The sequence below is a fragment of the Diabrotica undecimpunctata genome, chromosome 4 (assembly GCF_040954645.1).
Source record: "Diabrotica undecimpunctata isolate CICGRU chromosome 4, icDiaUnde3, whole genome shotgun sequence".
Lineage (NCBI taxonomy): Eukaryota > Metazoa > Arthropoda > Insecta > Coleoptera > Chrysomelidae > Diabrotica > Diabrotica undecimpunctata.
In genome coordinates, this window is record NC_092806.1 from 157,729,236 (window position 1) to 157,757,126 (window position 27,891).

Below are 27,891 nucleotides of genomic sequence, written 5' to 3' on the forward strand. Positions count from 1 at the left end.
ATTATAACTTTAATTTTTAATAGAAACTTTTTACGTTTTTTCAGTTTTTTTTTTGATAATTATTTACAACTTATAAAAATCATGCGACAATTATTACTATCACAAATAGTACGATTTATATACTTTTTTAGAAATGACATCGAAAAAGAGAAGTTTAATGATCAAACCGATCAGTATACCGAAGACGACGAAGAAGTTGTTACCGAAAATGTTTTAGAAAGTATTCACGAGGAATTGGAAATTAACACAAAAGAACCTATCGAATCCACGAACTCAGAACCAGCTACCCCTTCAGATTCTGGTTCGGCGTATGTAATAGAGAGTTTGGCATTCATTACCTCAAACGAGACAATGAAAGAGCAAGAACCTGATATTTTGAAGACGAAGAGCTCTGCTAAAGAGGAGCCAAAAAGTTGTTTGCCGACGTTTATTACGGTTGTTGGGGATGGTAAGAATAATTTTTGAAATGAGTATTCTTCTCATACCAAGTATAACGTATTTTTTGCATAATATGTGTAATACTCTGCATTGTGATGTTCTACAGGGTGTAGTAATCTTTTTTTTTTAATTCTGTCCAAAATCACTTTTTGTAATTCAATTAAATTACAAACAATATTAAATTATTTATTAATGAAATGTAACCGTCTATATGTAAAACATTTACAGATTTCAGCAAGAGCATTTTGCAGCTGCCACTAGAGAAGTGGAAATTCGCTGGCTTTCCGTGTATGAGTTTGTATCTACTTGAATGTATGAAGATGTAGGGCATACAGAAATAACCTTATAACAGTCTACTAATACCAATTCATACACGGAAAGTTTGACGAATTGTGCATTTCGCCGTTTGGTATAATGGTATAATGTTTTGCAGGTAATGTAAAAACAGATAAAGCACCGATTCCAACACCGCAATCTCCAAATAGTAAACTGAGAAGAAAATCACGAAAGAATACTAAAAGAAAAACGCTAATGGACAACCTAAAAGATGCTCTACAACTAGACGTCGACAATACGGACCTGAATTCTTTGCAAACGTTAATAGAGAACGTGACTCAAGAAATAGATATTTTGTGCACTCAATCGGTAGAGAAATCGAAAAAACTGGAAAGCGGTAACGACAAAAATGGTAAGATAGTCATAGGGTGATCGTAAGAGAATCACTGCGGAACACAGGTCGCCTCCTCTGGTTTCCAACTGCATCTGTCATCCAATTTTTGTTAACGTTCATGGTGACGTCACGTTTTGATCCTTCTGTATCAGCCTTTCATATCGTTGCCAATCAGAATTCGCCAAGCGTTGGATTGTTTATTCAGCTTCTTATTTCTTCAGTTTACTTTGGCGGTCCAGCCCTCCTCCATTTTAGTCTTTAAGTGAGGTCAGTCATGTCATATATTTTTCTTATGTCCTCGTTTTTCTGTGATATTTATTTAGTTTCGTTATAATATTTCACTCCCTTACCAACCCACCCTAATTCTACTGTTGTATGCATCTTAATCTATTTCCCCATTATTTTGTAATACTGATCCTAATTACTTCCAATAATTTCACCAACCAATGATATCATTTCATTTGTAGTATCTCCATATTTACATGAACATTCCAAATAATCTGTTTTTGCCATACTTCGAGTTAAACCTTTGTCTTCAAGACCTTGTCTTCATTGTTCCAGTTTTTGTTTTAAATCCATTTAAATATTTTCTACTAACACTACATGAATACATCATCAGCATACCCTAAACATCAGAAAATATTACGAATTTTGACCTCTGTTTCCAATTATCAAATTAACATATTATCAACATTCAAAAACCGTCATTCTAAAGGTTTCTTTATGCCGTAAACGATGGTTACTTTAGAAAAATCAAAAAGAATAAAGCTCTTCATTGGCAGCATTGGCAAAAAAAGAAAAATGTGCTTTTTTCATGATTACTTGTTTATCAATAAAATATATCGCCAGATCTCACGCAGGAAAAAATTTAGATACTTGTCTGTATATACAAATTACTAAAAAAACTTGTCAGAATGCTGGCTGACACGATGTCATGAACAGGGTTTTTTACCTTATTGTCTTAGCTATATCTCCGAAATTATAACATTTAGGTATATGGGATATTACCTACATAAAAAATATTAAAATTTTTTTAAAGATTTCAAAAAGAAATAATATTCAGGGTGATGTAAATATTACCATAAGATCGACCGTACATATTACAAAATCATCACACACCAAAAGTTATATAATTCGTGTAGGAAATTTCTGAAATAATTAAAGCATTTCACTCTCTGCAAATACACTATTGCTCATTTTTTTTTTTTACTATTTACAGCTATCAAAAATCAAGAAGAAGACGCGATATCACCTTCGACGGAAGCAAAACCAAAATCTCCGTTACAGATTCCTGAAGTGTACCATCGACCGGGCGTTACTAACCTTCACAAGAGGCTTCTCAATCAGCTGGAGGCCAACGATAGTTTCGCTGCCTTTCAAAAGTTAATGCGCAAGAACAAAGACCGCAAAGATTCTAGTTGTAGATGTCCCGTTTCCCGCATTAATATACCTATTTTGTCCAATACCTCGTCACTTTCGTCACAGAGAACCAGAACAAAGATTGCGAGCAAAAGTTCTATAAAAAGTATGAGCAAACGAGTAAGTCAATTATTTGATATTAACAATCTCTGTATCTTCCGTTTGAGATTTTTTATAGTCTACTTTAAACAATTTATTTTAACTTTGAACCTTCCTTTAGTTTTTTAAGTAATTTCTAACCTTTCGTTTAATTTATTCTTCAAATGAGCGTGTACAGAGTACGGATTCGTCAGTTTCTAGCCCCCCATAAAATTATTGGACCCTCTGAGATGTAGCAAACTGGTCACCGGTATCCTTTGGCGACCCGTAAACTGATCACCTCATATAGGTAAACTCATCACCAGCATGTTTACCCCAAGGCGCTGGTTTCTAATGCGAAAGGCGCTTTAGATTACTTGCTCTGCGAGACCGTTTTGCTACTACGCGTCAAATTGCTGACCAATGGTTTGGAGTAGTAGGTAGACCTGCTAGTATATGTACACTATACCGTCGCATTCGAGCCTTTGGACTGGTTTCATTCCGCCCACGACTAGTGCTTCCTTTGACTGCGGATCACTGTCATCAACGTTTGAATTGGTGCAGAGAACGGCAGCATTGGGTGGCAAAATGGCGTAATGTAGCATTCAGCAATGAATCACGATTCTGTTTGGGTATGCATGATGGTCGTAGGATGGTAAGACGCCGCCGTGGAGAGCGATGAGATATCGGGTTTGCTGTTGACGAGACATGTACACAGGACAGTTGGAGTAATGGTTTGGGGGACTATTGCCTATGGTAGCCGATCACCACTTGTGTTTATTCAAGGCAATATGACAGCTGCGCGTTATGTTGATGACATCTTACAAACCACTTTACTGTCTTATCTCGACGGCCGTCGAGAGACGTCCTTTTTCAGCAAGACAACACGAGTCCCCATATTGCTCCTCAAACTATGGACTTTCTCCACGAAGCTGGCATTAATGTTTTGCCGTGGCCACCCCGTGCTCCTGATTTAAATCCTATCGAACATGTATGGGATATGATGGGAAGGAGACTGTCCACTTTGCACCATCCTCCACAGACTCTGGCTGTCACAGTTAATACATGAAGTTCAAGTTGCTTGGAACGAGGTGCCACAAGCAGACATCGATCATCTCATTTTGTCAATGCCTAGACGTATACAGGAGTGTATTCAGCTACGGGGTCACCAAACACATTATTAATTTTTTTTTGATTACTTGTTAATAAAAATTCTTGACAACGTTATCGTTTCATTCTTGATGTAAATCTACCATGTTGCCAAAAAATTAAGTTCAAGAAATTATTCCTTCTGGGTGTAACACTTCTAATGTCACTGAGTATATTAATCATAGCCGACTGCTGGGTTTATATATTATACATCATTGGTCGGGCTATATTTATATTCTTCTTCTTGATAGTTAAATTAGCTCAAATAATTTTAATACCATATAATAACAATTTTACTCTATAGATAAAAGAAGATGACAGTCATAAAAGGAAACAAAAAGTTAAGTATGCCGACAGTTTGTGGTTTAACGAAAAGAAAATGCACAAAGGCGAACGGGGGCAAAAGAGAAGCGGACATCAGACGAAAGACAAGCATAAAATTGGACCACCCACGTCTCGTCCAACGTCGAGGAATAAACCTACTAGAAAATCAGCCACGAGTGTTCTTCAAAAAGCTCCGAAGTCTCAGACAGGTAAATTTTTATGTTAAATTATGTTGTACAGTTATAACTTTTATAAACACACTTTATGGTATTTCAGCGAGATTTTTCGTCAAGTGGTTTATTTTTGTCTTATTCTTTTATGCATACGCATTAGCTGGGTTTCAGTAGACAGTATTTCAGTATCAGTAGGTATATAGTTTCAGATATAGTCTACTATAATATCTATATTTTCCTGTGTTTATTATGGATGCATTCTCTAGTTATCTAGTCTATATGAAACAACCAACAAACGTCTCAAACTCGAAATGACGAAGAAAAATAAGTGTACAGAATAAAAATGCTCAATTTTTCAGAAAATATAGTATGAATATAGTATCCAGAGATAGAGAAAATACTCAATGATACATTCAAAGAAAAATTTAGTGAAGCAGCCGAGGTAGCAGAAGAATCAGTAGAAAGTATTTGGCACACCTTCAAAACAACAATCACAACTATACAAACAGAACAACTACAAGACAACACAAGAAAAACAAAGAATACATAGATGACAGAAGAAATCCTAGAACTGATGGACGTACGAAGATCTTAAAAAACCTCAATGAAGTAAAATATAAAGAAACCTAGAGAACCATCCGAAACAAAATCACTAAACCCAAAGAAGAATGGATGAACAGCAGATGTGAGGAACTGAGGGAATTACTAAAAAAAACATGACTACTTCAATGCATACAAAAAGATTAAGGAAGTCACAAATATGAAGAAAAAATTCACTACAACTCTAGTAGATGATAACAACCAAATAGTATCTAGCCCAGAAAATGTAGCAAATATATGGGAAAAATACATCGAAGATCTGTTTGATGACGAGAGAACAGAACCACAGATGAATATAGTACAAGACACAATACTTGATATATTAACATCAGAAGTTACAAAAACAATCAATACGGTAAAGCTACGAAAGGCCTCAGGTCCAGATCAGATATATGTAGAGATGATAAAACTTATCAATGAAGAAAATCTTCAGTCCTTAACACTACTATTTAACAAAATATATACCACTGGAATCTTCCCAGAAGACTGGCTTAGTTCGACATTTATACTTATACCCAAGAAAAATAAAGCAAATAGATACTCACTGATAAGCCATTTTCTGAAAATTTTACTCAAAATTGTACATCAATATAGATACAGAGAATGCGAAAGAAATCTGAGAGACAATCAATTTGGATTTCGTATAGAGCTTCGTACGAGGGATGCATTATTTGGCCTCCAGATATTACTACAAAACTGCCGAGATCAACGAAAAGACGTGTTTCTCTGTTTTATCGACTACGAAAAAGCGTTTGATCAAGTAAAACACACAGAACTCATAGAAACCCTAACACAAATGGTATAGATCATAACAAGGTGGCCCTTATTAAAAACCTTACTTAAAATACTTAAGAAGAAGAAGATAGTATCCAGATGATATATCCAGATGATCCTTAATAAAGACTAAATCATTAGTAATGGATCAACCAACTGGGTGATTACATAGTAACATTCCCTGAAGCTTAATATATGCTGATGATGTAGGAAATACTAAAATGGGTTTAGAACAGAAACTATAACAGTGGATACAAGTTCTTGAAGAAGGAGACGCTTAGACAGGGTATGTAGGTAAAAGGGATTGATATTGATATGTCTCAGAATAGATACTTATGAAAAAATATAATTAGAGAAGTCTACCCAGCTACTATTAAACCCATCTTCTTATGAAACTTTATTAAAATATTGTCTGATTCGTTTCCCAAACTTTTAATCTAATTATATCAATAACATTTTAGGTTGCGGTTGCTCAGTGACCGTTTCAAATGAGAGACCGGTTCCTAACCATAACAGAATGCATTTGCATATTCCCAGAGGTAATAATCGTCACAGAAAACTGACACATGTAGATATCTTGGATGATCTGACAAATAAGTAAGTGAAATATTTTTTATTTTGATACTTCAAGATAATTTTTTTATACCCGAATTATTACACGTAAAATATAATAGAGTGCTACAAACTAATATAGGAACTGGGCATAAATTCAGAACGGAACAGTGGTATAGTCTGTTCGCTCAGCCTGAGAATATTTTGACAGATTCATTGTCGAAAACATACAATGTAAAAATCCCTACCTCTCATTATTAATAGCTCAAATACACTTATTGTTGCAGACTTCTTTCATTGAAAAAGAAGAAAAATCATGAATAATGGGCGTGTATATTCTTTAATTTAAATGAAGTCTTTCTATTTGTAAATAATGATCTATAAAAGATCATTATTAATTTCAAAAATAAACATTTAAACCTTTGTTTGATAATAAATTTCACAAGATAAAAATTAAATAAAAAAAAAACTTTATTTTTACACACTGTATGTAAAACGTTGAAATTTCTCAGAAAACAGTTTGGTACAGTAATTCCTTAGAAATAGACGTGAGTGAAAATAGACACAAAGTGAAATAAAAATCATGGAAATCCAATCAACGATTCACAAAAAAAAAAATTATTTCAAACTTATGATACCTATATTTGAGGTGATCCGTTAATTTTGGAAGGTAGTGTAGAACAAATTGTTGACTGTATGTAACATGTTGTCTTAAAACAAATATTCCATTATTTTAGTGATAAATTCCATTTTTGAAGTAATTTTGTAAATTTCTTATAGAGATCTGCTGCCCCTCCACCCGGAGTACCCGAGAAGAGATCATTTATACGTAAACGATGTAGATACTTTTAAAGATATCCACGATTCCTATTTGTACAAAATCATGTACGGTTCCAAAGATAAAAATGTCATTAACAGTGTTTGGAACCAACTATTGCACCCTACCATAGAGTGCGACGAATGGGACAAGACTAAGGGTAGGCACGACAAGGATCACGAAAAACTGACGAAGAAGATGAAGGTGTCGAACGTACAAAGCAGGCCTACCTCGAATGATAAGTCAACTAGTGTAAAAGCCAGGGTAAGATATTAGTTTTCTTATAGTATTGTAAAATCTGCACTAAAAACTTTTTTGTGTTTTTTGATAAATAAAAAACCAGATTCTATCTCACCATTTGTATGTCTAAAACTTTTTAACCATTCAGTATTCCTTCTACCATCACCTACTATTCGAGAATATACGTTACAAAATGCTTCTCCCGTCTTTCGGATTTATCATATTTATGCGAATGAAAATTAACCCGATCACACTCTGTTTTTATAGGTATTATACATAGATCTAAACTAACCAGTTTTATTTTATTTAAGAGGAAAAAAGCAATCCAGGCTCTAGCTCCATATCTCTTCGACCCCCAATCGGACCAAAGAAAAATGGCACAACCTCTAATAGTAATGCAAGTTCACGTATTTTACAACAAAGATCAGAACATAACGATGGAGTATTCTGGAAATATAAACTATAACCGCAAATTTACACCAGTTCAAAGACCTGCACCGACAGTAACGCTGCCGTTGACACCGATGAAGGAGGTCCAAGTCAGCAGGGGCAAGTGGACGAGCGCTGGAGGTAAAAGACAACGTAAGGGTAATTTACAAATATTAAATCGGTTTTCAAATAAATTTCCTATAGCATCAACACCAAGAAAGAACAGATAAGTTCATTTTTCTATATATTCACTGTAGTACGCAAGAACTCCAGTGAGTAGCAGATTTTATTGATATTTTTTAAACTGTCATCTAGTTGCTTAAATAGATATTAATGTAATATGGTATCTCTTTTATTTACTAAGACTCGAGCCTCAGTGTTTTTTCTTTATATACATGTTAGGTAACCACGCTAGGAAGTAGCGTGTGAAACAAAACACCATACTTTGTAGTACAATTATTGACATATTACACCATCAAACGTTATCGAGCCCCACGTTGGGCGCCAATTGTATTACAACGAATGATACACCTCAGCTTCCCGTAATTGTAACACTGACTGACCATGTAGGACACGCATGGGCGAGCCAAACGATTTTCTAATGGTAACCGAAGAGTTATATACATAAACCGAACATTTTATAGAGTTTTATGTGCAATTTAATACCTGTTAATATCTTTACTTTTTTTAATGTCATCTACGGGTTTTTATATAAAAGTATTTTTGCAGCAGGTAAACCGAAAACTCCACCATCATTTTACATGCAACCCATATTTAACAAAACTGTAGCAACTAGACATAGTGCACGAACAACTCGCAAAGAAAAACAGGAATGGTCGAGGAAGTATGATTATCTTCCAAAGAACGAAAGCGACCCGAATGATTCAAAAGGTTTGTTTTATTTACAGTAGATAATGATCAATTTTATATCCCATATCAATCACATCAAACACTGGCTTTAGATTACCTGTAGTTGTAACAAGTAATATTAACATCTAGAATATAAATAAAGAAAAAAATCTGTACAAATAAAAGATACACAAATAACAAATCTGAATTTTTAGTTATCATCCTAGTAAAAAATCGAAAATGCAAAGACTATCAACTACGAAGAGTGTTGATGAGGTCAGAATTTAGAGCTGTTAATACAGATAATTTTTCTTTAAAAATGCAGTTTTTTTTACAAGTTTTACAATGCTACGTACAAATCAAACATGTCGGAAATGTCGAACATCTTATAGTCGCGGTAAAATACATTGTAGAACGCTTTAAATGCGGCGACGTTTAATCCACTCTCTTTTACAACCGACCGGATGCCTGTGCGAAGCGTATTAGTTGGGAAATAATTCGTTAATAGAGTGTTGTTTGCTCTTAACGCCATCTGTTAACGTATTAACAAAGCATACTTGTTTACTTATGACAAACCTGTCAAATTAAGACCAAATATTAATAATAAAGTATAAATAAATATCATTTGATAGTATATTTAATTATTACATAAACTAAATGATATTTTAAGAGCCGCTATTCTGTGACGCTACCCGTGACGACGCCATCTTGTGGCGCTAGTTCCGTGACGCTGGCCTCAACATTTTACTGTCGAGAAAAAAAAAAGGTATAACAACCACGGTATAGAAGCTTCGCTTTAAAAAGTACATGAACAGCACGTCGAGTTGTTTCCACACCGTCCGTATTTTTCAGATCCGTTTCCTAGCGGTTGCTGGCTAGATCTCGAAAGAATGCTCCGGAGAAAGAGATTTGGATCATATGAGGAAGTTATTTCAACCGAATAAAAGCATTTAATCGGGATATTGACCAGAATAAAAAGACACTACATCATCTTCACCATATATTTAATATAAACACTACATAACGCGCTACAAGGTCATAACGCGTGGCTGGTCTATTCACGACTAGACCTATACAACCTATAATTAAATATGAATATGAACCAATCAATATATGCATTGAATTCTCTCTCTACAAACAGGAAACAAGCAGTCAAGGTTGGCTCGTCTAAGATTGTTGCCTTGAAAAGTGTCAGTAATCAATTATAAATGATGAACTGTTTTTTTTTTTCAATTTTACACTATTTTATTTAGCCTTTAATGTATTACAGTTTTTAAAATTTTATTATAACTTTGACTAACCAAAAAGCAATTCTTTCTGTATTTATATATTTTGGAGCCGGTCCTGGAGATTTCTCGATTTAACAGGTAGACCTCTTCAGACAACGTCAACTAGTCCATTCTCGAGCCTTCGACCACATAGTTTTGGTAAACAAAAACTGGTATGGCCTATGGTAGAGTATAGGTCGCTTCGGCGACACGATCAAAGTCTTATTCTGACGTCGCTGTCTGTAAGCGTTGAAATCTGCATTACCTGCCGAGCATGAACCTTAGCGAAGACCGGAACCCTCGACGCCTCATCGCCGGTCATCGGAAGCGCATCCACTTCGCACAGGTTGTCATTTTTAATTCATATTACAATTCCACAATAATGAACACCTGGTTTAAGCTACACCCAAGGGAATTGTACACCTGGAAATCTCCACAGGATTCTATGGGAAGGATTGTAAGAAATCAGATTGATTACATGCTACTAAATAAGAGGTATAGGAACAGCTGTATATCTGTAAAAACATACTCAGGTGCAGACATAAATTCTGATCATGTACCAGTTGTAGGTAATTTCAAAGTCAGAATGTCGATGAAGAAGTATGATGTTAGAAAACTGACAGATCCCAATGTTCGACTGAAGGTAAGTGAAAACCTCAATACAAAGGTGCTAAAATGCAGAAATGCAGAAACTATAGAGGAAAGTCTGACCATCATACAAGAAACAGTGAGAGAAATAAAAGAACAACACCTGAAGAAAGATACAGAGAAACAGAAATCGTGGATGACCGATGAAATACTTGAACTTATGGATCAGAGAAAAAAAACAATGAAAATCTACAAGAATATAAGAGAATACATACCATCGTCAGAAGAAAAGTAAGAGAAGCCAAAGAGAAACAAAAAACAGAACAATGTCAAGAAATAGAGGAGTATCAGAGTCGATACTCCTATATTTCTGGAAAGTTTTTATTATATATATAATATATTATTTATTAGTTAAATAATGTAATTCAAAATTAATTCAACAACATTTAAAAGGTTTTTACCCATGTATTTAATGACTTTCAACATGTATATCTATGGTTATACTTTTAGGATAGCACTGATGATAGAATATTAATTCCGAAAACGTTCTGTGATGTAGTCCGATAGGGTTTTTAATATTATACCTTTTATAAAGGAATTTTTAAATAAATAAAAATAATAACTGAAATATTTAATGAAATATACAAGGGAGGAAAAATACCAGTAGAGTGGCTCAAATCGGAGTTCGTACCATTGCCCAAAATACCAGGAGCAAAAGTTTGTAAAGACTATAGGACCATAAGTTTAATGAGCCATCTGGTGAAGCTGTTTTTAAAAATAATCCACAAAAGAATTTACCAGAAATGCGAGGAACAAATTGCGCCCAATCAGTTTGGATTTGTGTACGCCGTTGGTATGAGAGAAGCTTTATTTGGCGTTCATATATTGTTTCAGAAATGTAGAGATGTCAGCTGTGATGGTTTTGTATGCCTGATTGACTACAAGAAAGCTTTCGATAGAGTCAGGCATGAACTAACGATGGAAGTGATGAAGAGGACAGGGATTGACGGAAGAGAACTAAAAATAATAGCTAACCTGTATTGGAATTAATCAGCGGGGCTCCGAATAGATGGAGAATATACAGATCATGTCAAAATCTTAAAGGGAGTTAAATATCCTGGCGTGCTAAGGTGAGAGCATAGTATAGAAAGACTTCAACACAGATATTCTGTATAGCAACCAACAAAGTCATCATAGCCAGAATGATCGACAACGTTCGGAACGGACAGGCACCCTAAGAAGATTACAATTCCAGCTGTTCGTCCGCCATTTTTAATCCAAAATAATATATCAAATTTACCATTTTAAACACTTGCTTACTTGAATCTCGAAACATCGCCGTTACTCGGTAGCCAAGACCGGCATTCTCTTCTTTGTCAACCATTTTCCATCCACTCCTGAATGTAGGTCTCTCCCAATTGCTTCCATCTTTCTCTATCTTGCGCCAATCTAATCCACTGTTTGCCAGACCGGCATTACAATAACAATATACTGGGTAACGGCTTAGAGGTTTTATATCCATCTTTCTCTATCTTGCGCCAATCTAATCCACTGTTTGCCAGACCGGCATTACAATAACAATATACTGGGTAACGGCTTAGAGGTTTTATAATGAATTATATCGAATTTTGTCCAAATAAGATTTTTTATTAATAACGCAGAAGCGCCATAAGGCTTACTGAGTGGAAGATATAAAATATGATTTTTATTCATCTAATATTTTTTTAATTGAGCAATTCGTTGCATTAATCATTTACAAATAATTTGTATCTATTTCTAGCATTGAAAGAGTGTCCGCATCTTTCACCCAACACGAATACGAAAATTATTCAGCATGTGGACAACAAGTTCATGCGAAATCCACTTCACAAAAGTCCGTCGCACGCAAAGAATTTTGTTTATTCGGTTTGTAAAACAAATAATACGCAAAATAACATGGAATACCAGTTAAAAATGTAAGTAAAAAGTATGATTTTTGTATTTTATATGACCATCTCTATCAACAAGCAGATTCCGTCTTTAAAGTCTCAAAAGCATACATATTTTCTTTCATACATACGTATAGTCTGTCAGTTTTTTAATGTGTCTTAAGTATCTTGCGTTTGCAGCGTTTTTGTGGAATGATCGTTCGCTAAACTTATTATCTGCCTCGTTCATTCTGTCTGCATGATCATTAGAGTGCACTAGTCTATTTTTTACCCATTTATTAATGTTTTTCATTTCATATCTATATCTTTTGTATGGATTCATTTATCACGAGGTTTTGATATTAAAAAAAAGTAAACTGTGTGTTTGACAGCTCTTGCAACAAAACCATTTTCAGGCTATCGTTGTTATTGTCATAAGGTGAAGACCAAATCGACAGATATCACTTGGGATCGCCGATTCCTTACCATTCCATCACTCATGTTTTGTCAGTACACTTCACACCAGTACACCAGGGTGCACCAGTGTGGAACACCAATTGTATGTGTGTACCAATAGTGTGTGAATTCAGCACTCTGCATATTTAAGAGATGTAATCAGCTTTGTCTTTGCGGTACTGTTTTCTGATTTCTTTTGATAACGCTCTGTATTCATCGTCTGCTCCGTATCTAGTTTTATGTTTTTTTCTGCGTTGAATTATATACAGTGTGGCGCACCGAAAACGAAACAGAGGCATTTACTGGCAGATGATTCCTTTTTTGAAAAAACGCTCGGACCCGTCGATTTTGTTTTCGAGGGGGACACAAAATTGGCATAAAATCACTTTAACATTTGCAGCCAGCGGGGGTGGCATCATCCCTAAAATCTTAAATGAAAAGGGGGGTCGAATGATCCATTATTTGAAAGGTCTTTCAACTCCCTTTATAATGATGTAAAATTCATGTATTCAATTCAGTAGTTTTGGAGATTTATTGATTTAAAGTTTAAAGTAGACTTTAATAGGTACATCAAATTAGTTTGTACTTCTTTCAGAAGAAATTTGAGTAAAAGCATTTTCTTGATAAGTAAATGCTTTTATTTACTACGCCCATGGTTTATTAATAATAAAAATAGCAATTGAAGTGTCCTTTGTGACAAAAAAAGTTGTTTCTTGAAGAAAGATAAGTAGAGAATGCCACGTACTTGGCATTTTAAATAGGAAATAGTACATTAGTTTGCGATTGATTTGACCAATCTTTGTTGTTAAAATATCATTTATTGCTTTATACATAAATTAACCATGGTATATTCCACGGCAGAAAGGGTTGAAATTATTGAAATATTATTCGGAAATAATCAGTGCGCTAATAGAACAGCACAAATTTTTAATGAGCGACATGAGAACAATAATGTGCACCGAAAATATGTTCTAGAACTTGTAGCTAAATTTCGGGAAACTGGATCAGTCGCCAATAAAAAACGTAATATTGAAAATCCTATAAGGAACGAAGCAACAGAAGTGGGGGTTTTAGGGCAAGTTATTGTAGATCCTACATTAAGTACCCGCAAATTGCAAACTTCGTGTGGTGTTAGTCGACGTACTATCCAACGGATTCTAAAGGCCCATAATTTTCATCCGTATAAAATTCACCTTGTACAAGAACTTAATGAAGACGATTTTGATAAGCGATTAGAATTTTGTGAAGTTATGAGTGAACGAATTACAAACGATGAACCATTTTTATTTAACATTTGCTTTTCCGACGAATGTTCCTTTTTTTTAAATGGCGAAGTAAATCGTCATAATTGTCGATATTGGTCGGACTCTAATCCCAGAATTTACCATGAGGTACACACACACCAGCCACAAAAATTAAATGTTTGGGCTGGCATTTTTGGCGATCATTTGGTTGGTCCTTTTTTCTTACCTGGAAATTTGACTGGAGAAATGTATTTGGAATTACTGCAAAATGCCATAGATCCTGCGCTAACAGATATAATTGAAAATCAGAATGATGGTCGATACGTTGAGAATATGTTGATGTTCCAACAGGATGGTGCCCCACCACATTACGCATTAACAGTTCGGCATTATTTAGATCAGACCTTTCCAGGTCAATGGATTGGTAGAAGAGGTGCCGTTGAATGGCCCCCAAGATCGCCAGATTTATAACCTTTGGATTTCTTTTTGTGGGGTTACTTAAAAAGCAAAATCTATGCTACTCAGCCAACATCCTTAGAAGATTTACGACAAAGAATTGTGAATGAGTGCCATCAAATTACTCCTCAAATATTGCAAAATGTCCGGCAACGTTTTCAGCAAAATCTTTATTATTGCATGGAAAGTAATGGTGGTCATTTTCAACATTTACTCGGCTGACAGGTCAGTTCATTCTTTATTTTTTAACAACTTTGCTGCTATGTATTGATCTCCTCTTACGATGATGTATTTAAACTTTAAATCAATAAATCTCCAAAACTACTGAATTGAAGTACATGAATTTTACATCATTGTAAAGGGAGTTGAAAGACCTTTTAAATGATGGATCATTCGACCTCCCCTTCCATTTAAGATTTTAGGGATGGTGCCACCCCCGCTTAGGGGGCTGCAAATGTTAATGTGATTTTATGCCAATTTTGTTTCCCCCTCGATAACAAAATCGACGGGTCCAAGCGTTTTTTTTAAAAAGGAATCATCTGCCAGTAAATGCATCTGTTTCGTTTTCGGTGCGCCACCCTGTATATTATCGGATACCCACGACTTACGGCCCGTGGAAATCGCTAAATCACAGTCTTTTGCAGCCTCGATTATCTTATCTTTGAGATAGATCCAAGTGCTCTTAGGGTCACTATCTACATGGTCTAAAGAAAGAGCTCTTCTAGGTTTTGTTGGAAGTCATGAATTTTTGATGGATTTAGAGACATGACTTTTTTTAGGGGTCTTTTTTTGAAGGCTTTAAAACGAAGTCGAACGTTCAATTCCAGGAGTTGGTGATAGCTACCAGGATATGTTTTACAGTTGATGGCCGATGACTTCCATCTTGATCTTATTAGGATGTAGTCTATTGGTGCTCTATAGTTGCATTTATATTTTTGAATATTCTTTCAATATTTTACAACCAAATATAATGCGTTATTTTTGTATTACAGGGGCAACAGAAGCGAAAAAAATATAAGCCAACAGTTGCTAACACCTAGTCCAAAACAACCAAATAATCTCGATGGAAAAGAGCCAACATTCGAGAACAATTTAAATGTAACACCAACAAAAACGAAACATTCGAGTGCGAAGAAAAATGTTAAGGTATCGAGAAGTTCAACAGAAAAACCCAGTAAGTAAATATAGCATACCTAAACAAATTTTATACTATAATTTGATCAATTTTGGTCAAGCAATGGAGTCTTCTTTATCTCCATTACTAGCAGATGTATTTATGGACGACTATGAAACAAATATTATTTTAATCGAAATTTAAAATACATAGTATGATGGAATTATAAAGTTACGAGGTGTATTCAAAAATTACCGGAATTTTCGTTTTTTGAAAAAAAAAATATTTATTTATTCGTCTACATTAATTTGTCCTTCCACGTAGTCCCTATTAGATATTATGCATTTATGCCAAAGCTTCTGTCAATCCTTGAAACACTTCTCAAACTCGATCTTTGAGATAGTCTTTAGTTTCATCAGCGATATGCTTTTAATGTCATCTATGCTTGTGAAACGACGGTCCTTTAAAGTTTTCTTTATTTTTGGAAATAGGAAAAAGTCACATGAAGCGATGTCTGGTAAATACGGAGGCTGGGGCATCATTACAGTATTGTTTTTGGTCAAAAAGTCACGAAGTGTGTTAGTGCATTATCATGATCCGAAAGCCATGAGTTATTTTACCACAAATCTGGTCTTCTTTTCGGACTGCTTCAAGCAAACGGAGTTGAACTTGTAGGTAGTACTCTTTATTGACAGTTTCACCTCGTTGCAAAAATTCATGGTGCACTATGCCATTAAAATCAAAGAACACAGTGAGCATAACCTTCACGTGTGACCGTACTTGTCAAGTTTCTTTTGGTCTTGGCGAACCAGAATGCGTCCATTGTGACGATTGAACCTTAGCTTCGACGTCATATCCATAAACTCATGTTTCGTCACCTGTTATATCCCTTTTGTGTAAATCTGGGTCGTAGTTTACGTCATTTAGTGACTCCTGAGCATCTTCCATTCGCATCTTTTTTTGGTTAAAAATTCAACAATTTTGGAAAAAAATTTACTGACACGGGTTTCATATCCAAAACGTTTGAAAAAATGGCATGTCATGAGCCAATTGATATGCCAACTTCATCAGCGACTTCTCTGATTGTGATTCGGCGATAGTTCATAACCATTTATGTCATTTTTTTACGGTTTCATCGGTTTTTGATGTGCTGGGTCGTCCATAATCTTCCACCGTCTTCACGGCCATCTTGGAAACACTTATACCACTCGTAAACACTTAATTTCTCATAGTATGTTTACCATAGGCTTTTGTTAACATTTCCCACACTTTATTAAATCTTATTTCATTTTTTTACGCAAAATTTAATACAAATTCTTTGATCCATTTTTTTAAATAAATGAAAATCGTCGAACCTTAGCGGCTGCCAAAGACAAGGTAAACAATGAATATAGCTGCAATTTTTTGTACTTTAGAAGCATGTACACCAACATAATAAAAAAAAATTGCCGATTGGACTCTCCAAGCCCGCAAAAGTTAAAAATTCCGGCTATTTTTTGAACATACCTCGTATATGTATGCGATTTGGAGACATTGATTGAAGATTAGAGTCATTGGACATACGAACGCGCAAAATACATTAGTCGCAACAACAAAAAAAGAAATTTCAACATTTTAATATTTGTTTTTGCTTTTTACATATTTCTGAATACTTTTAGATTCCCCAAATGGTTCCTCTACCGTTGCCCGACACAAAAACATGTTAGGGAATCTCAAAGGTCTCAAACAAAAAAATGACCAGATCCAAAATAACATCCAAAAAGCAATCGACATGGTCGAATCCAAAATGGTAGACATGTTTTCGACTCCCGGTATCTATACGAACGCGAAAGCCTTAGACGAGATGCAGAAAGAGATTTCTAGCGTGCTCAATTCGATGAAATTCACGGATGGGAGGAAGTATAGGAGGGTGGTGCAGTTGAGTCCCGTGAGGGAACAAAGTCCAGAATCGCAGGGATCTAAAAGGGTGTTCTTTGATCCTCCAGAAAGAGAAAAACCACCAGGAGATTCGATACAAGAACAACCGTTACAGATATTAAACACAAAACCAGGTAAAACCAATTATACAGGGTGAGTCATGAGAAACTTTACATACTTCTACCATATGTAGAGTCCCTCAGGGAGCATATCATGTGGCCACTAAAAAATGTCAACTCCTCTTCTTTATTAATTAACAGGGTGATTTGTGTAATTGACCATTTATTTCATTTTACTGTAGTGTTTATACGGCTCATTTGATTTTTTTAATTTTTGCATGATACAGTACACTACTATCAAGCATTCGACTGGTATTAGCTAAACTAAAAAATTCCAGGACTGGCTTTGAAAAAATTAATTTAGGGATTCGTATTAAATATTACACCCTGTATAAATTTTTTTTAAAATGCAATAAGTGATTTTCAAACTACATAAATAGCCAATGAAAACGACATATGCGACAATGTTGTCGCACTTTTATTAAATTTTTAGTGAACGATCAAATCTTACCAAAAATAGAACAACCATAATGAAGTATCAAATTATAAGGTAATTAATTTAAACAAATGTTATAAATTTCAAACATTTTAATTGAAATGATAAACTGAATCACTGCACAACAAAAAACAGTAACTACTAACAATAATGAACAAAAATTTAAAAAAAAAAACTAAAAATATGTACATAGTTATGATAAACCCATAAATTAGAACTGGAAAAGATACAATAATGGTAACAAAATAAAAATAATTCAAAATAGATTTTCGAAATGGAACCCTGCAGCCTGTACACATTTTTGTTGCCGAATTGTTAATTAACGTATTGAATTACGGATACTCTGGGGATCGTTTCTAATAGTATTACAACAATGTATAATTCTATCAATTAATTGTTGTCGGTTATTAATATTCACTGCGTAAACTAGTTGCTTCAATCGTCCCCAAATATGGTAATCAACGGGATTGAAATCAGGGGATCTTGAAGGCCACGAAATAGGACCTGCACGTCCTATCCACCTGTTGCCATAAACATTATTGAGATGTTGTCTCACTGCCAGTAAAAAGTGTGGGGGTGCCCCATCATGCTGAAAATACATCCCTCGGATAGCAACGTTTGCGTTGGCAAGCAAATTCGGCAAAATATTTTGTAGAAAGTTCAAATAGACCTGCCCTGTTAAAGGACCATCAAAAAAGTGAGGACCTACTAATTGGTTATTTATGACACCAATCCACACGTTAACCGAAAACCTTAACTGAGAACGACGTTTTCGAATAGCATGGGGATTTTCTTCTGCCCACACATGTGAATTTCGTGAATTATTTATCCCGTCTCTGGTAAATTGGGCTTCATCTGTAAATAGTGTCCTGTATAGCGTTGGTCGATTATTGTTAATCCATCTACAAAATTCCAACCTATCGATCTCATCTCCAGCATGTAGTCGCTGAACCATTTGAATGTGATATGGGTATAGATTATTTTTTTGTAAGACTCTACTTACTTTTGATTGAGTAACATTGAGTTCTCGACTTACTTGTCTAGTGCTTATTGTAGGGTTCATAGTAACGGCGTCCATAATGTCATCTTCCTGCGCTTCATCTACATGTCGCTCTGTTGTTCCACTAGGAAAAGTGCCATTTTCTCGCAAATAATTAAAAACTGACCCAAATGTTGGATGACTGGGAGTTCGACGATTAGGAAATCTCCTGCGATATTCTCTACTAGCAGCCCTACCATTCCCATTACAGAATCCATAAACAAATGTTATGTCTGCATATTCTGTGGTCGAAAACTGATGTGGCATTTTGAACGAAAGTAACAAAAGCTCTACCAAAACTAACACAATGTACTTAACGTAGATATGACAGAAGAAATATGTATTCTTGTACACATAAATAACAATTGATAATGACAATAATGACAATGGGTATAAAATATCAAGAAACGTCAAACGGTCAACGCCAACCTTCATTTTAAACTTTTTTAGATTTATTTTTATTTAGTACAGTTGATGCAATGTATTATTATTTGACATAAAATTTTAATCATTTACAATCAACAAAAACTAACACATACAAGAGGTTTGACTTTTTAATCAATTTAATTTATTATTTATCGAAAATAATGCCCCAATACGATCTATGAGTAAAAATTTAAAATTGAAAAACAATTGATTCTATCATAGAGATAATACAAAGTGACAGTAAAGATGTTAATTTTCTACGTATTAGATTATGTTGTAGGAACTCATTTTAATTAAAATGTTTGAAATTTATAACATTTGTTTAAATTAATACCTTATAATTTGATACTTCATTATGGTTGTTCTATTTTTGGTAAGATTTGATCGTTCACTAAAAATTTAATAAAAGTGCGACAACATTGTCGCATATGTCGTTTTCATTGGCTATTTATGTAATTTGAAAATCACTTATTGCATTTTAAAAAAAATATATACAGGGTGTAATATTTAATACGAATCCCTAAATTAATTTTTCCAAAGCCAGTCCTGGAATTTTTTAGTTTAGCTAATACCAGTCGAATGCTTGACAGTAGTGTACTGTATCATGCAAAAATTAAAAAAATCAAATGAGCCGTATAAACACTACAGTAAAATGAAATAAATGGTCAATTACACAAATCACCCTGTTAATTAATAAAGAAGAGGAGTTGACATTTTTTAGTGGCCACATGATATGCTCCCTGATGGACTCTACATATGGTAGAAGTATGTAAAGTTCCTCATGACTCACCCTGTATAAAAAGTTATCACTAGTATTCTTAAGACATGCTTGTTTGGAGATGTTTCCCTATTTCCTGGTGTGTAAAGCTTTATTTTTCCAATGTCTAATAATCAATGTTCTTCCAAGGCAGGCAAATTTGAACTAGGTTTTAGGACTTTGATGTAGGTAGCAATGGAAAAAATACTTCCCAAAAAAATTAAGAATTGCCATACATGACATCTCGAAGAAATCTGACAATTTCTTTAAAATGAGCTGTAATGATAAAAAGATGAACGTAATTTTTTTTTTCTTGATTTTAATTCTTTTTTGTTTTTCCATTAATCTTTTTAATAGAATACTTGATATTGCTATACTTAATTTCACCGTGTATAATTGAGAAACATATCGATTAGTAGCTTAATTACAGTTTATTCAATTTCCTGCAAACTATAATTTGCCTAATAGGTATTGAGGAAATGCTTGCTATCATTTCCTCGATTCAAATTATATTTGTCAGATTTCAAAAGTCAAATGTTTTTGTTCTATGAGGAGAGCAATACACTTATTTGATGAATCGTAGCATTTTAGTGAGATTATAAATATAGCTTCGGGACTAGTTTGGGAGGCAGAGAATTAGAAACAATTCGAAATTATAATTACATTCGAATTGTCCACGTCAGAACCGAAAAAGTCAGAGTGGGAAACCGTGTGAGACTCGGATTAATGAAGCGATACTCAAAGTTTGCAGAGTGTCTATAATAAACTTTGAAAATGTATAATATTATTATAATATACAATTTTTAATTATATACTATTTATTTTAGATTCGAATATGTCGAAACATGAAAGTTTCGTTAACGAATTTAATGCTATATCTAGCGACGTCTTTAAGAAGCTCGAGAAAATATTAGAATCTGATATATTAAACGAAACGTCTAGGTGTGACATGGATATTACTAGGAAACGTAAAAATAGTTCTAAAAGGCGTGCCGATAGTTTACAGTAAGTAAAAATAAAGAAATCTCTTTAATTAACTCAAAAATAAACAATATTTTAGTACCGCCAGTCAATTTATGACACCTGTCGCTGTATCATCAACATTCTGGCGGCTTTACAACCCTACGTGGGTCCTAGCCTCCTCGAGAATTTCTCTCCAGTCGTCCCTATCCATTGCCTTTCCCCGCCAAGCACGTATTTCCACATTTCTCATGTCTTCATCGATGCTATCAAGGAACCTTATTCTGAGTCTTCCTCTTCTTCTCTAACCAATGGGTCTGGGTTTGAAATTCTAGCTCTCAATGTTGAGATCAATAGGCAATGATCTGAGTCTATGTTTCCGTCTCTATAACTTCTGCAGTTTATTACGTCTGTTCCATGCCTTGAATCTATTAAGATGTGATCAATCTGACTCGTTGTTCTTCTATTATTAGAGATTCAGGTTGCCTTGTGTATGTTATTGTGTTCATTTTCAATTTCAGTAATCGTAGAATTTACACGTGATGCTCTAAAGTTAAATTTTCAATCATCCTAATGTTCTCATATGTTTTTTGAATTTTAACCATAAGTATGTATCGACCTTTTGGATATCTTCACATGAACATTAATATGTTTACGTTTTTTAACTTTGTAATCAATTTTATGATTTTACATACCACTAAAGTACATAGTGCTGGTTTTTTTTATGTAATACTTCAATTACGGTCTTACTTAAGTCATATACGAAACCTTTTCTATTAAAGGAATGAAGTACTAATATTCTTGTTTTAATTCTCCTCTTTAATTGAACGATAACCCTCACATAATTACCCTTGTGTAACTTTTTGATATTATAGCGTACTTTAAAAATCCAAGATTTTGGTGAGGATACTCCACTGTTTTTCTATTATTGAAAGCCCTTTTATGGTCTGCTATACGTTTGATAAAAGTTCTACCAGTTTGACCGATGTAAGTTTTTGGGCAGTCGCCACATTTAAGTTTGTATACACCGCTGTGTAATTGCTTTTTCTTTTGGTTCTTGTTGTTCTTAATATATTTGCCTAAGTTGTTGTTCTTCTTCTTCTACTGCACTACAGCCCAAATTGGGCCTTGTACTCACCAACAATACAATTTTTTATTCGTTTCAGATCAGCATCGGACAACACACTATCTTCAGACGATAATTATCACCGAAATCCCAAAAAATACCGCCCCAAAGATGATATAAAGATTCCTATGTCCAAAACGGTTTCTTCGCCAGTAAAAATCCCTTCGACGGAACGCTGTACATCAGGAGTGTTGAAAAGAACCGATAAAAACCAAATGCCTGTTTGCTATTTCAATATTTCAAGCAGTCCACATTTGCTAGAAAGACGAAAAGAATCTCGTACATGTCTCGCAAGTGATCCGCAATTGCTTAAAAGTAAAAGTAGTTGCTTGCATATTAAAAGGTTTGAAAATAAAAGCCAACTGTCAGAAATATCTGTACTCGAAACCAGGACGAATGAGCAACACTCACAAGACAGTTTGGAAGAAAAATTATCAACTGTTGCAAAAGATAAAGAACAAGATGAAGACGAAGAACATCTAATGGAAACGAATCAAAATAAACCATCAGAAACCATTGTTGTAGATCACAAATTACCTGATGCTAAAGAAAACTTGATAGCTGAGGAAAAAAACACGACAGAAGAGAAAGCAACTGAAGAAAATAACGCAGGACAAGCAAAAAAGAACGACGTTTATGATTATTTGGAAGATCAAGTTAATAAAATAATTTGTCGAGTTGAAGATATTTACAACCAATTGGATGATATGCAATCTCCGGTAATATTTTTTATTAAGCTTCCAAAACGACTTACAGTAGAGCGTCGATTATCAGAACTAATTGGGGGACATAGGTGTGCCGAAAACCAATTTGTTCGGATAATCGAACTATATTGATTATAGTCATACATATGTATTTATATCTTTAATGACAGATAGGAATTAAACAAAAAAGTGCAGTCTTTGCAACAACATAGGAAGCAAGCCTATCCGTTTACGAGCGGCTAGGTCCCATATTTTTTTAGGGACAGTTATACTGGGATACTGGTCACTTTCAGCTTGTGTTTCAAACCAACGCAAGACCATCTCTAAGCAAGTAAAAGCTTCTGAAGCACCAATGTTTTCATCTTTATTATCTAAACTTGCAGTTGATGAGGTGCTAGATGTGGCGTCAGTTTTATTATTCATTTGCTCTATAATTTCACTATCTTGCATAATTTGGCACCCGGTATCATTCATCATCGTCGAAATCCATCCATTGTTGAACTTCTTCTTCACCACATACGTCGCAATTGAGTTTTTTTAGTATATCTTTCATTTCAGATTTATCTTCCTGTTTTTCTTTTGTATATTCTTTTTTTTCCACTGTTTCACTATTCTCCGCTACACACAAAACTTTATTCCACGCTTTGTTCAAGTTCTGCTCTTTTACACTGTTCCATGCTGCTCCGATCATGTAGGACGTGTCCTTCAAATCAATTTTTCCATGATTTCTTATCAGGCTTTCTTCTCCCTCCGCTTATGTAACAATTCTTTTCTATAAAACCGTTTGAAAGTTTCAATAACGCCTTGATCCATGGGCTCTAATAATGAAGTCACATTAAGTGGAAGAAACATGTCTTTTATAAAATCGTCTTTTTCATTTAAGATGTCACAAGATGGATGAGTTGGGGCATTATTAAGAAGCAATAATGTCTCTCTTTTACCATTTTTTAATTGATGGGTTTTAACGGAGGGTATAAAAGTTCCTATAAACCATTCCATGAAAATTGTACTATTCATCCAAGCACTATTTTGCGAAGTATAAACCATAGGCGTCGCATTCATATTAACGTGTTTAAAACAACGTGGTTTCTTGCTTTTACGAATGACAAGCATGGGCAATCGGTGGCTACCAGTAGCATTAGCACAAGCTAAGGCAGTGATACGATCCTTGCTTATTTTAGGTCCAGGTGCTGCTAATCCATGCCGTGACACAAGAGTTTTTCATGGAAAAGCTTTCCAATTGAGCCCAGTTTCGTCTGCTTGTAAACGTTTTCGAGTGCGTAATTTTCTTCCTTCAGTAATTCACTTAGTCTTATTTTGAATGACTCTGCTGCTGATGAATCAGCAGATAGAGTTTTTCTCCTTGTATTTGAAGCTCATGAATGTCATATCTCGACTTAAATCGTTTTAACCAGCCTGTGCTTGCTTGAAAATTTGACGAACCTCCGAGTTTTTCATTGAATTGAACTGCTTTTTCATACAGAATCGGACCAGAAATAGGTTCTCCCTGGGATCTTTTTTGAGTAAACCAATTATATACAGCATCTTTTAAATCCGTGTTTGATGTAAGTTTCATAGTTTTACTACTTATAGATCCACCAGAAGAATCAAGCTGGGACATAAAGTTACTTATGCTCGTCTTTGGTTTTTTTATATCCGTAATGGTGGATTTACCAAGTTTATACTAATTGGATGACTTGGTTGCGGATTCACTTTCTTCTAACAGTTTATTAATATCGTATCTATCTTTCATAGAAAGGACAACACGCTTACGTTTAAGCATTTTCTATCAAGAAGTGTTTGCTTTTGGCGCGACAAAATTTTGTTTATTGCCTATCGGCTACTCAGAAATGACTAATACATATATACGAATATTGGCAACCGATAATAATTTCAGGAATGTGACTCATACACTATTTTGACCAATATTAAATGACCCTCTTGTCTATGTTAAATGCCGAGTGACAATGAATTAATGAATCAGCGTCTTGTAAAAATTGTGGGAGTCGGAAGTTTGGATAACCGGTCGTTCCGTTGATCGACGTTCGGACAATCGACGCTGTACTGTATTTCAAACTACAGTCAGCTCCCGTTCATCAGTGAGAGGATGATAGGCGGAGCAGTTCATTTTTTGCTGTTATTTGACTTCCTGTTAGGGGCTTATCCGCGTCAACCGCGCCAGACGGATAAAGGGGAGTTGACTGTAGTTTATACTTCTCCAATCCAGTCCCGTGTAAGTGAGTTGGTTGGAATCAACCACTTATGTACTATTTTCAACCAATTCTTAAAAGCATGGCTCATCAGGCTTTATTAGTACGTTTCTTTTTTCAGACTGAGGAAACTACATCAACGGCGATACCAATATTTAGAGAAGAATCTCCAAGAGCCGACCCAATTCCAAGTGAAGAGTTCCTTACGCCCTTCATGCAAGCTGTTAAAAACTCCAGATCCAAAACCAAAACAACAGATCCACTACCTGCACCGAATTTGGAACGAAGGCCTTCATATTACAACGTTTTATCTTTCTTAAATACATTGAGTGATATTCAAGTTGATAAGGCTATAGAGGTACACAAAGCCATTCTGGTTAACTACGCCTATAGCTTCAGCATAGCTAAAATTGTACATATTGTAAATCTTGAATATTATGCTTCTTTAAGTTATAGTACAATACAGACTTACGGTAAAGAAGGATTAGAGAAGCCTGGTTGTCTTAAAAAATGTAAAAAGGAAATGAGTAAAGTAAAACCAAAAAAAGTATCGTTTTTGGTGATGAATCAAACAAGCAGTTTTCCGGTACCAAAAATTAATATAGTGAATAATAACACTGAAGAAGTTTCACAGGAAAAACAATTAAATCACGGCGATAACATAACAAACTCTGAAAATAACAAAATTGCCGTCATTTGTGAAAAGTTGAAAACATCCGACGCCAGCACAGAATTAAGTACAGTTACAGACTCGATAACAGAAGAAGAGCTTCAAGTAACACAGTTAACTCCGACTGGAAATAAATCCACACAAATTCAAGAGGAAGAAAAAAGTTCTTCGAGTGATGCCATGGTAACTGTCACAGACGAAACAAGTGAAAACACTTCTGACTTGTCTTTTATGTCTGTTGAAGCAATGCCTGCCATTAAAGTATTTTATAACGAACCTTACGACTTACCCTCAGTATTTCCACGCAATGGACACTTGGAAAATTGTACGAAAGTATGTACCCCATGGCAAGAACGAAACGCCCAAAACGAAACAATACAAAAAATAGTTATTTTTAGAGAAGTAGGTGATGTCAACAAGATGCTCAATTGTGCGACAGATTTGCGAAAGTTGACGAAAAAATCGTTAATGCCAAGCAACCAAATCGTACTTAAAGGAGGAGTTTCCAACGATGGCAATACCGTTTTCTTAAAATCATTTTATGCCATCGTTTATCTGCTCGTATTTACCGCCTTGAACATGGAATATAAATGTCATTGACGAACATCTGTATTTTGTTGATTATTGAAATAAAATTAGATCTCAGTGTATCCAAATTTATTTTTAAACTGACTTGAATTAAACTGATTTAATCAATATGATATATGAATGACTGGCGTCATTTTGTAAAAACTTGTACACACGATCGTATGGCAAGTGATATCTTACTCGAAAACTCTTGTTTCACTCAGTGGGTTCCTAAATTTTTGTGTGATCCTATCGAGCCGTTCCAAAAAATATATAGAATAAACCTTATAACAAAGATTATAGACGCATATAGAAGAATCTTTCACTGTCATCTTTTAGCATCGGCAAAGGTTATATGTACAATAAACAATCAGAAGTTGATCATAATTTTAGTTCTTTATCTGTACCACTAGGAAGCGGTCATGTCAGCGCTTTATTGCTTCTAAAATAAGAAATAGTGGGACAACAAATGCAACTTTAGACATTTTTATATGTAGTTGCCGCGGGGTCGTAGAATAGCATTAAATTTTTGCGTTTTATAAAATTTTTTGAACATAATAAAATATTATTTTAACTTTTAATAAATGAATCTTTTTAGAAAAAATATTATGATTCAAATTTTTAATTTAAATATGTACAAATCTACAAACAATATAATTAAAACTCTCTTGTTATTAACTATAAATAAAATTTTTAAAAGTCAATCACCGGGAGAAAAAGCTCAAAAAATTGTAAGTTGTTTCGATCAAAAAACAATTCCTGATCACAATTTGAAAATTCGAAATTAAGAAGTATAATTTCGGATCTTTAAATTAAAAAAATAAATAAGTAGGTCTCAAATAACGCCTCACTAGAGCTCAACAAAGGAAGATGAGAAAAAAGGCAAAAATGGCAGCTGGGACATGGACCATAGCATTGATTATAAACCACCACGTGAGTGGTTTATAATCAATGACCATAGTAAATCCCAAGAAGACCAAATCAGCAACACCCGAGGATAAAAAGAGACTTCGGGAGAATACCATCAGCCCCTCGTAACAGAGTTGCTAAGAAACCAAGGTGCTCTAACGAGCATACTAGGTCATAAAGCACCGTGACAAAAGTATTAAGAATTTAAAGCAATCAATTGATGAGGCTCCTATCGGAGATCAAAATGAACTTCCATAAAACATCGTTTAGCGAAGGGGCCCTGTGGGTGAACTATGTTAACGAGTATATAAGAAAATGGATGACTGAAATGATAAAGACTATTGAGGGCCTGTGGGAGGAAGCAAACTTAAATATAATTAATCCAAATAATATGCTCAAGCGCCCCATGGTAGTCACTTGTGTTGTTCATTTGAGGAGAATGAGAGTTTCTTTTTGTCACTGTCAATGTATGTTGCCTCAAACTTTGTTTTGGTTTGTTTTGTGTC

The 27,891-nt window shown here is 34.6% G+C and overlaps 2 protein-coding genes across 2 annotated transcripts in view; one reads left to right on the forward strand and one right to left on the reverse strand.

The window, feature by feature from the left end:
• The window catches only part of LOC140440301 (probable phosphoglycerate kinase), a 41,394-nt gene that overhangs the window by 10,009 nt on the left and 3,494 nt on the right, over nucleotides 1-27,891 (reverse strand). The gene's annotated exons all lie outside the window — the stretch shown is intronic.
• Nucleotides 82-26,559, forward strand: LOC140438038 (uncharacterized). Its single transcript, XM_072527752.1, has 14 exons — nucleotides 82-448; nucleotides 872-1,126; nucleotides 2,328-2,647; nucleotides 4,059-4,287; nucleotides 6,087-6,222; nucleotides 6,958-7,258; nucleotides 7,546-7,816; nucleotides 8,393-8,554; nucleotides 12,149-12,323; nucleotides 15,424-15,605; nucleotides 17,204-17,596; nucleotides 21,067-21,244; nucleotides 22,366-23,044; nucleotides 25,361-26,559. Exons 1-14 carry the CDS (start codon nucleotides 82-84, stop codon nucleotides 26,507-26,509), a joined length of 4,797 nt encoding a protein of 1,598 aa, XP_072383853.1. The 3' UTR covers nucleotides 26,510-26,559.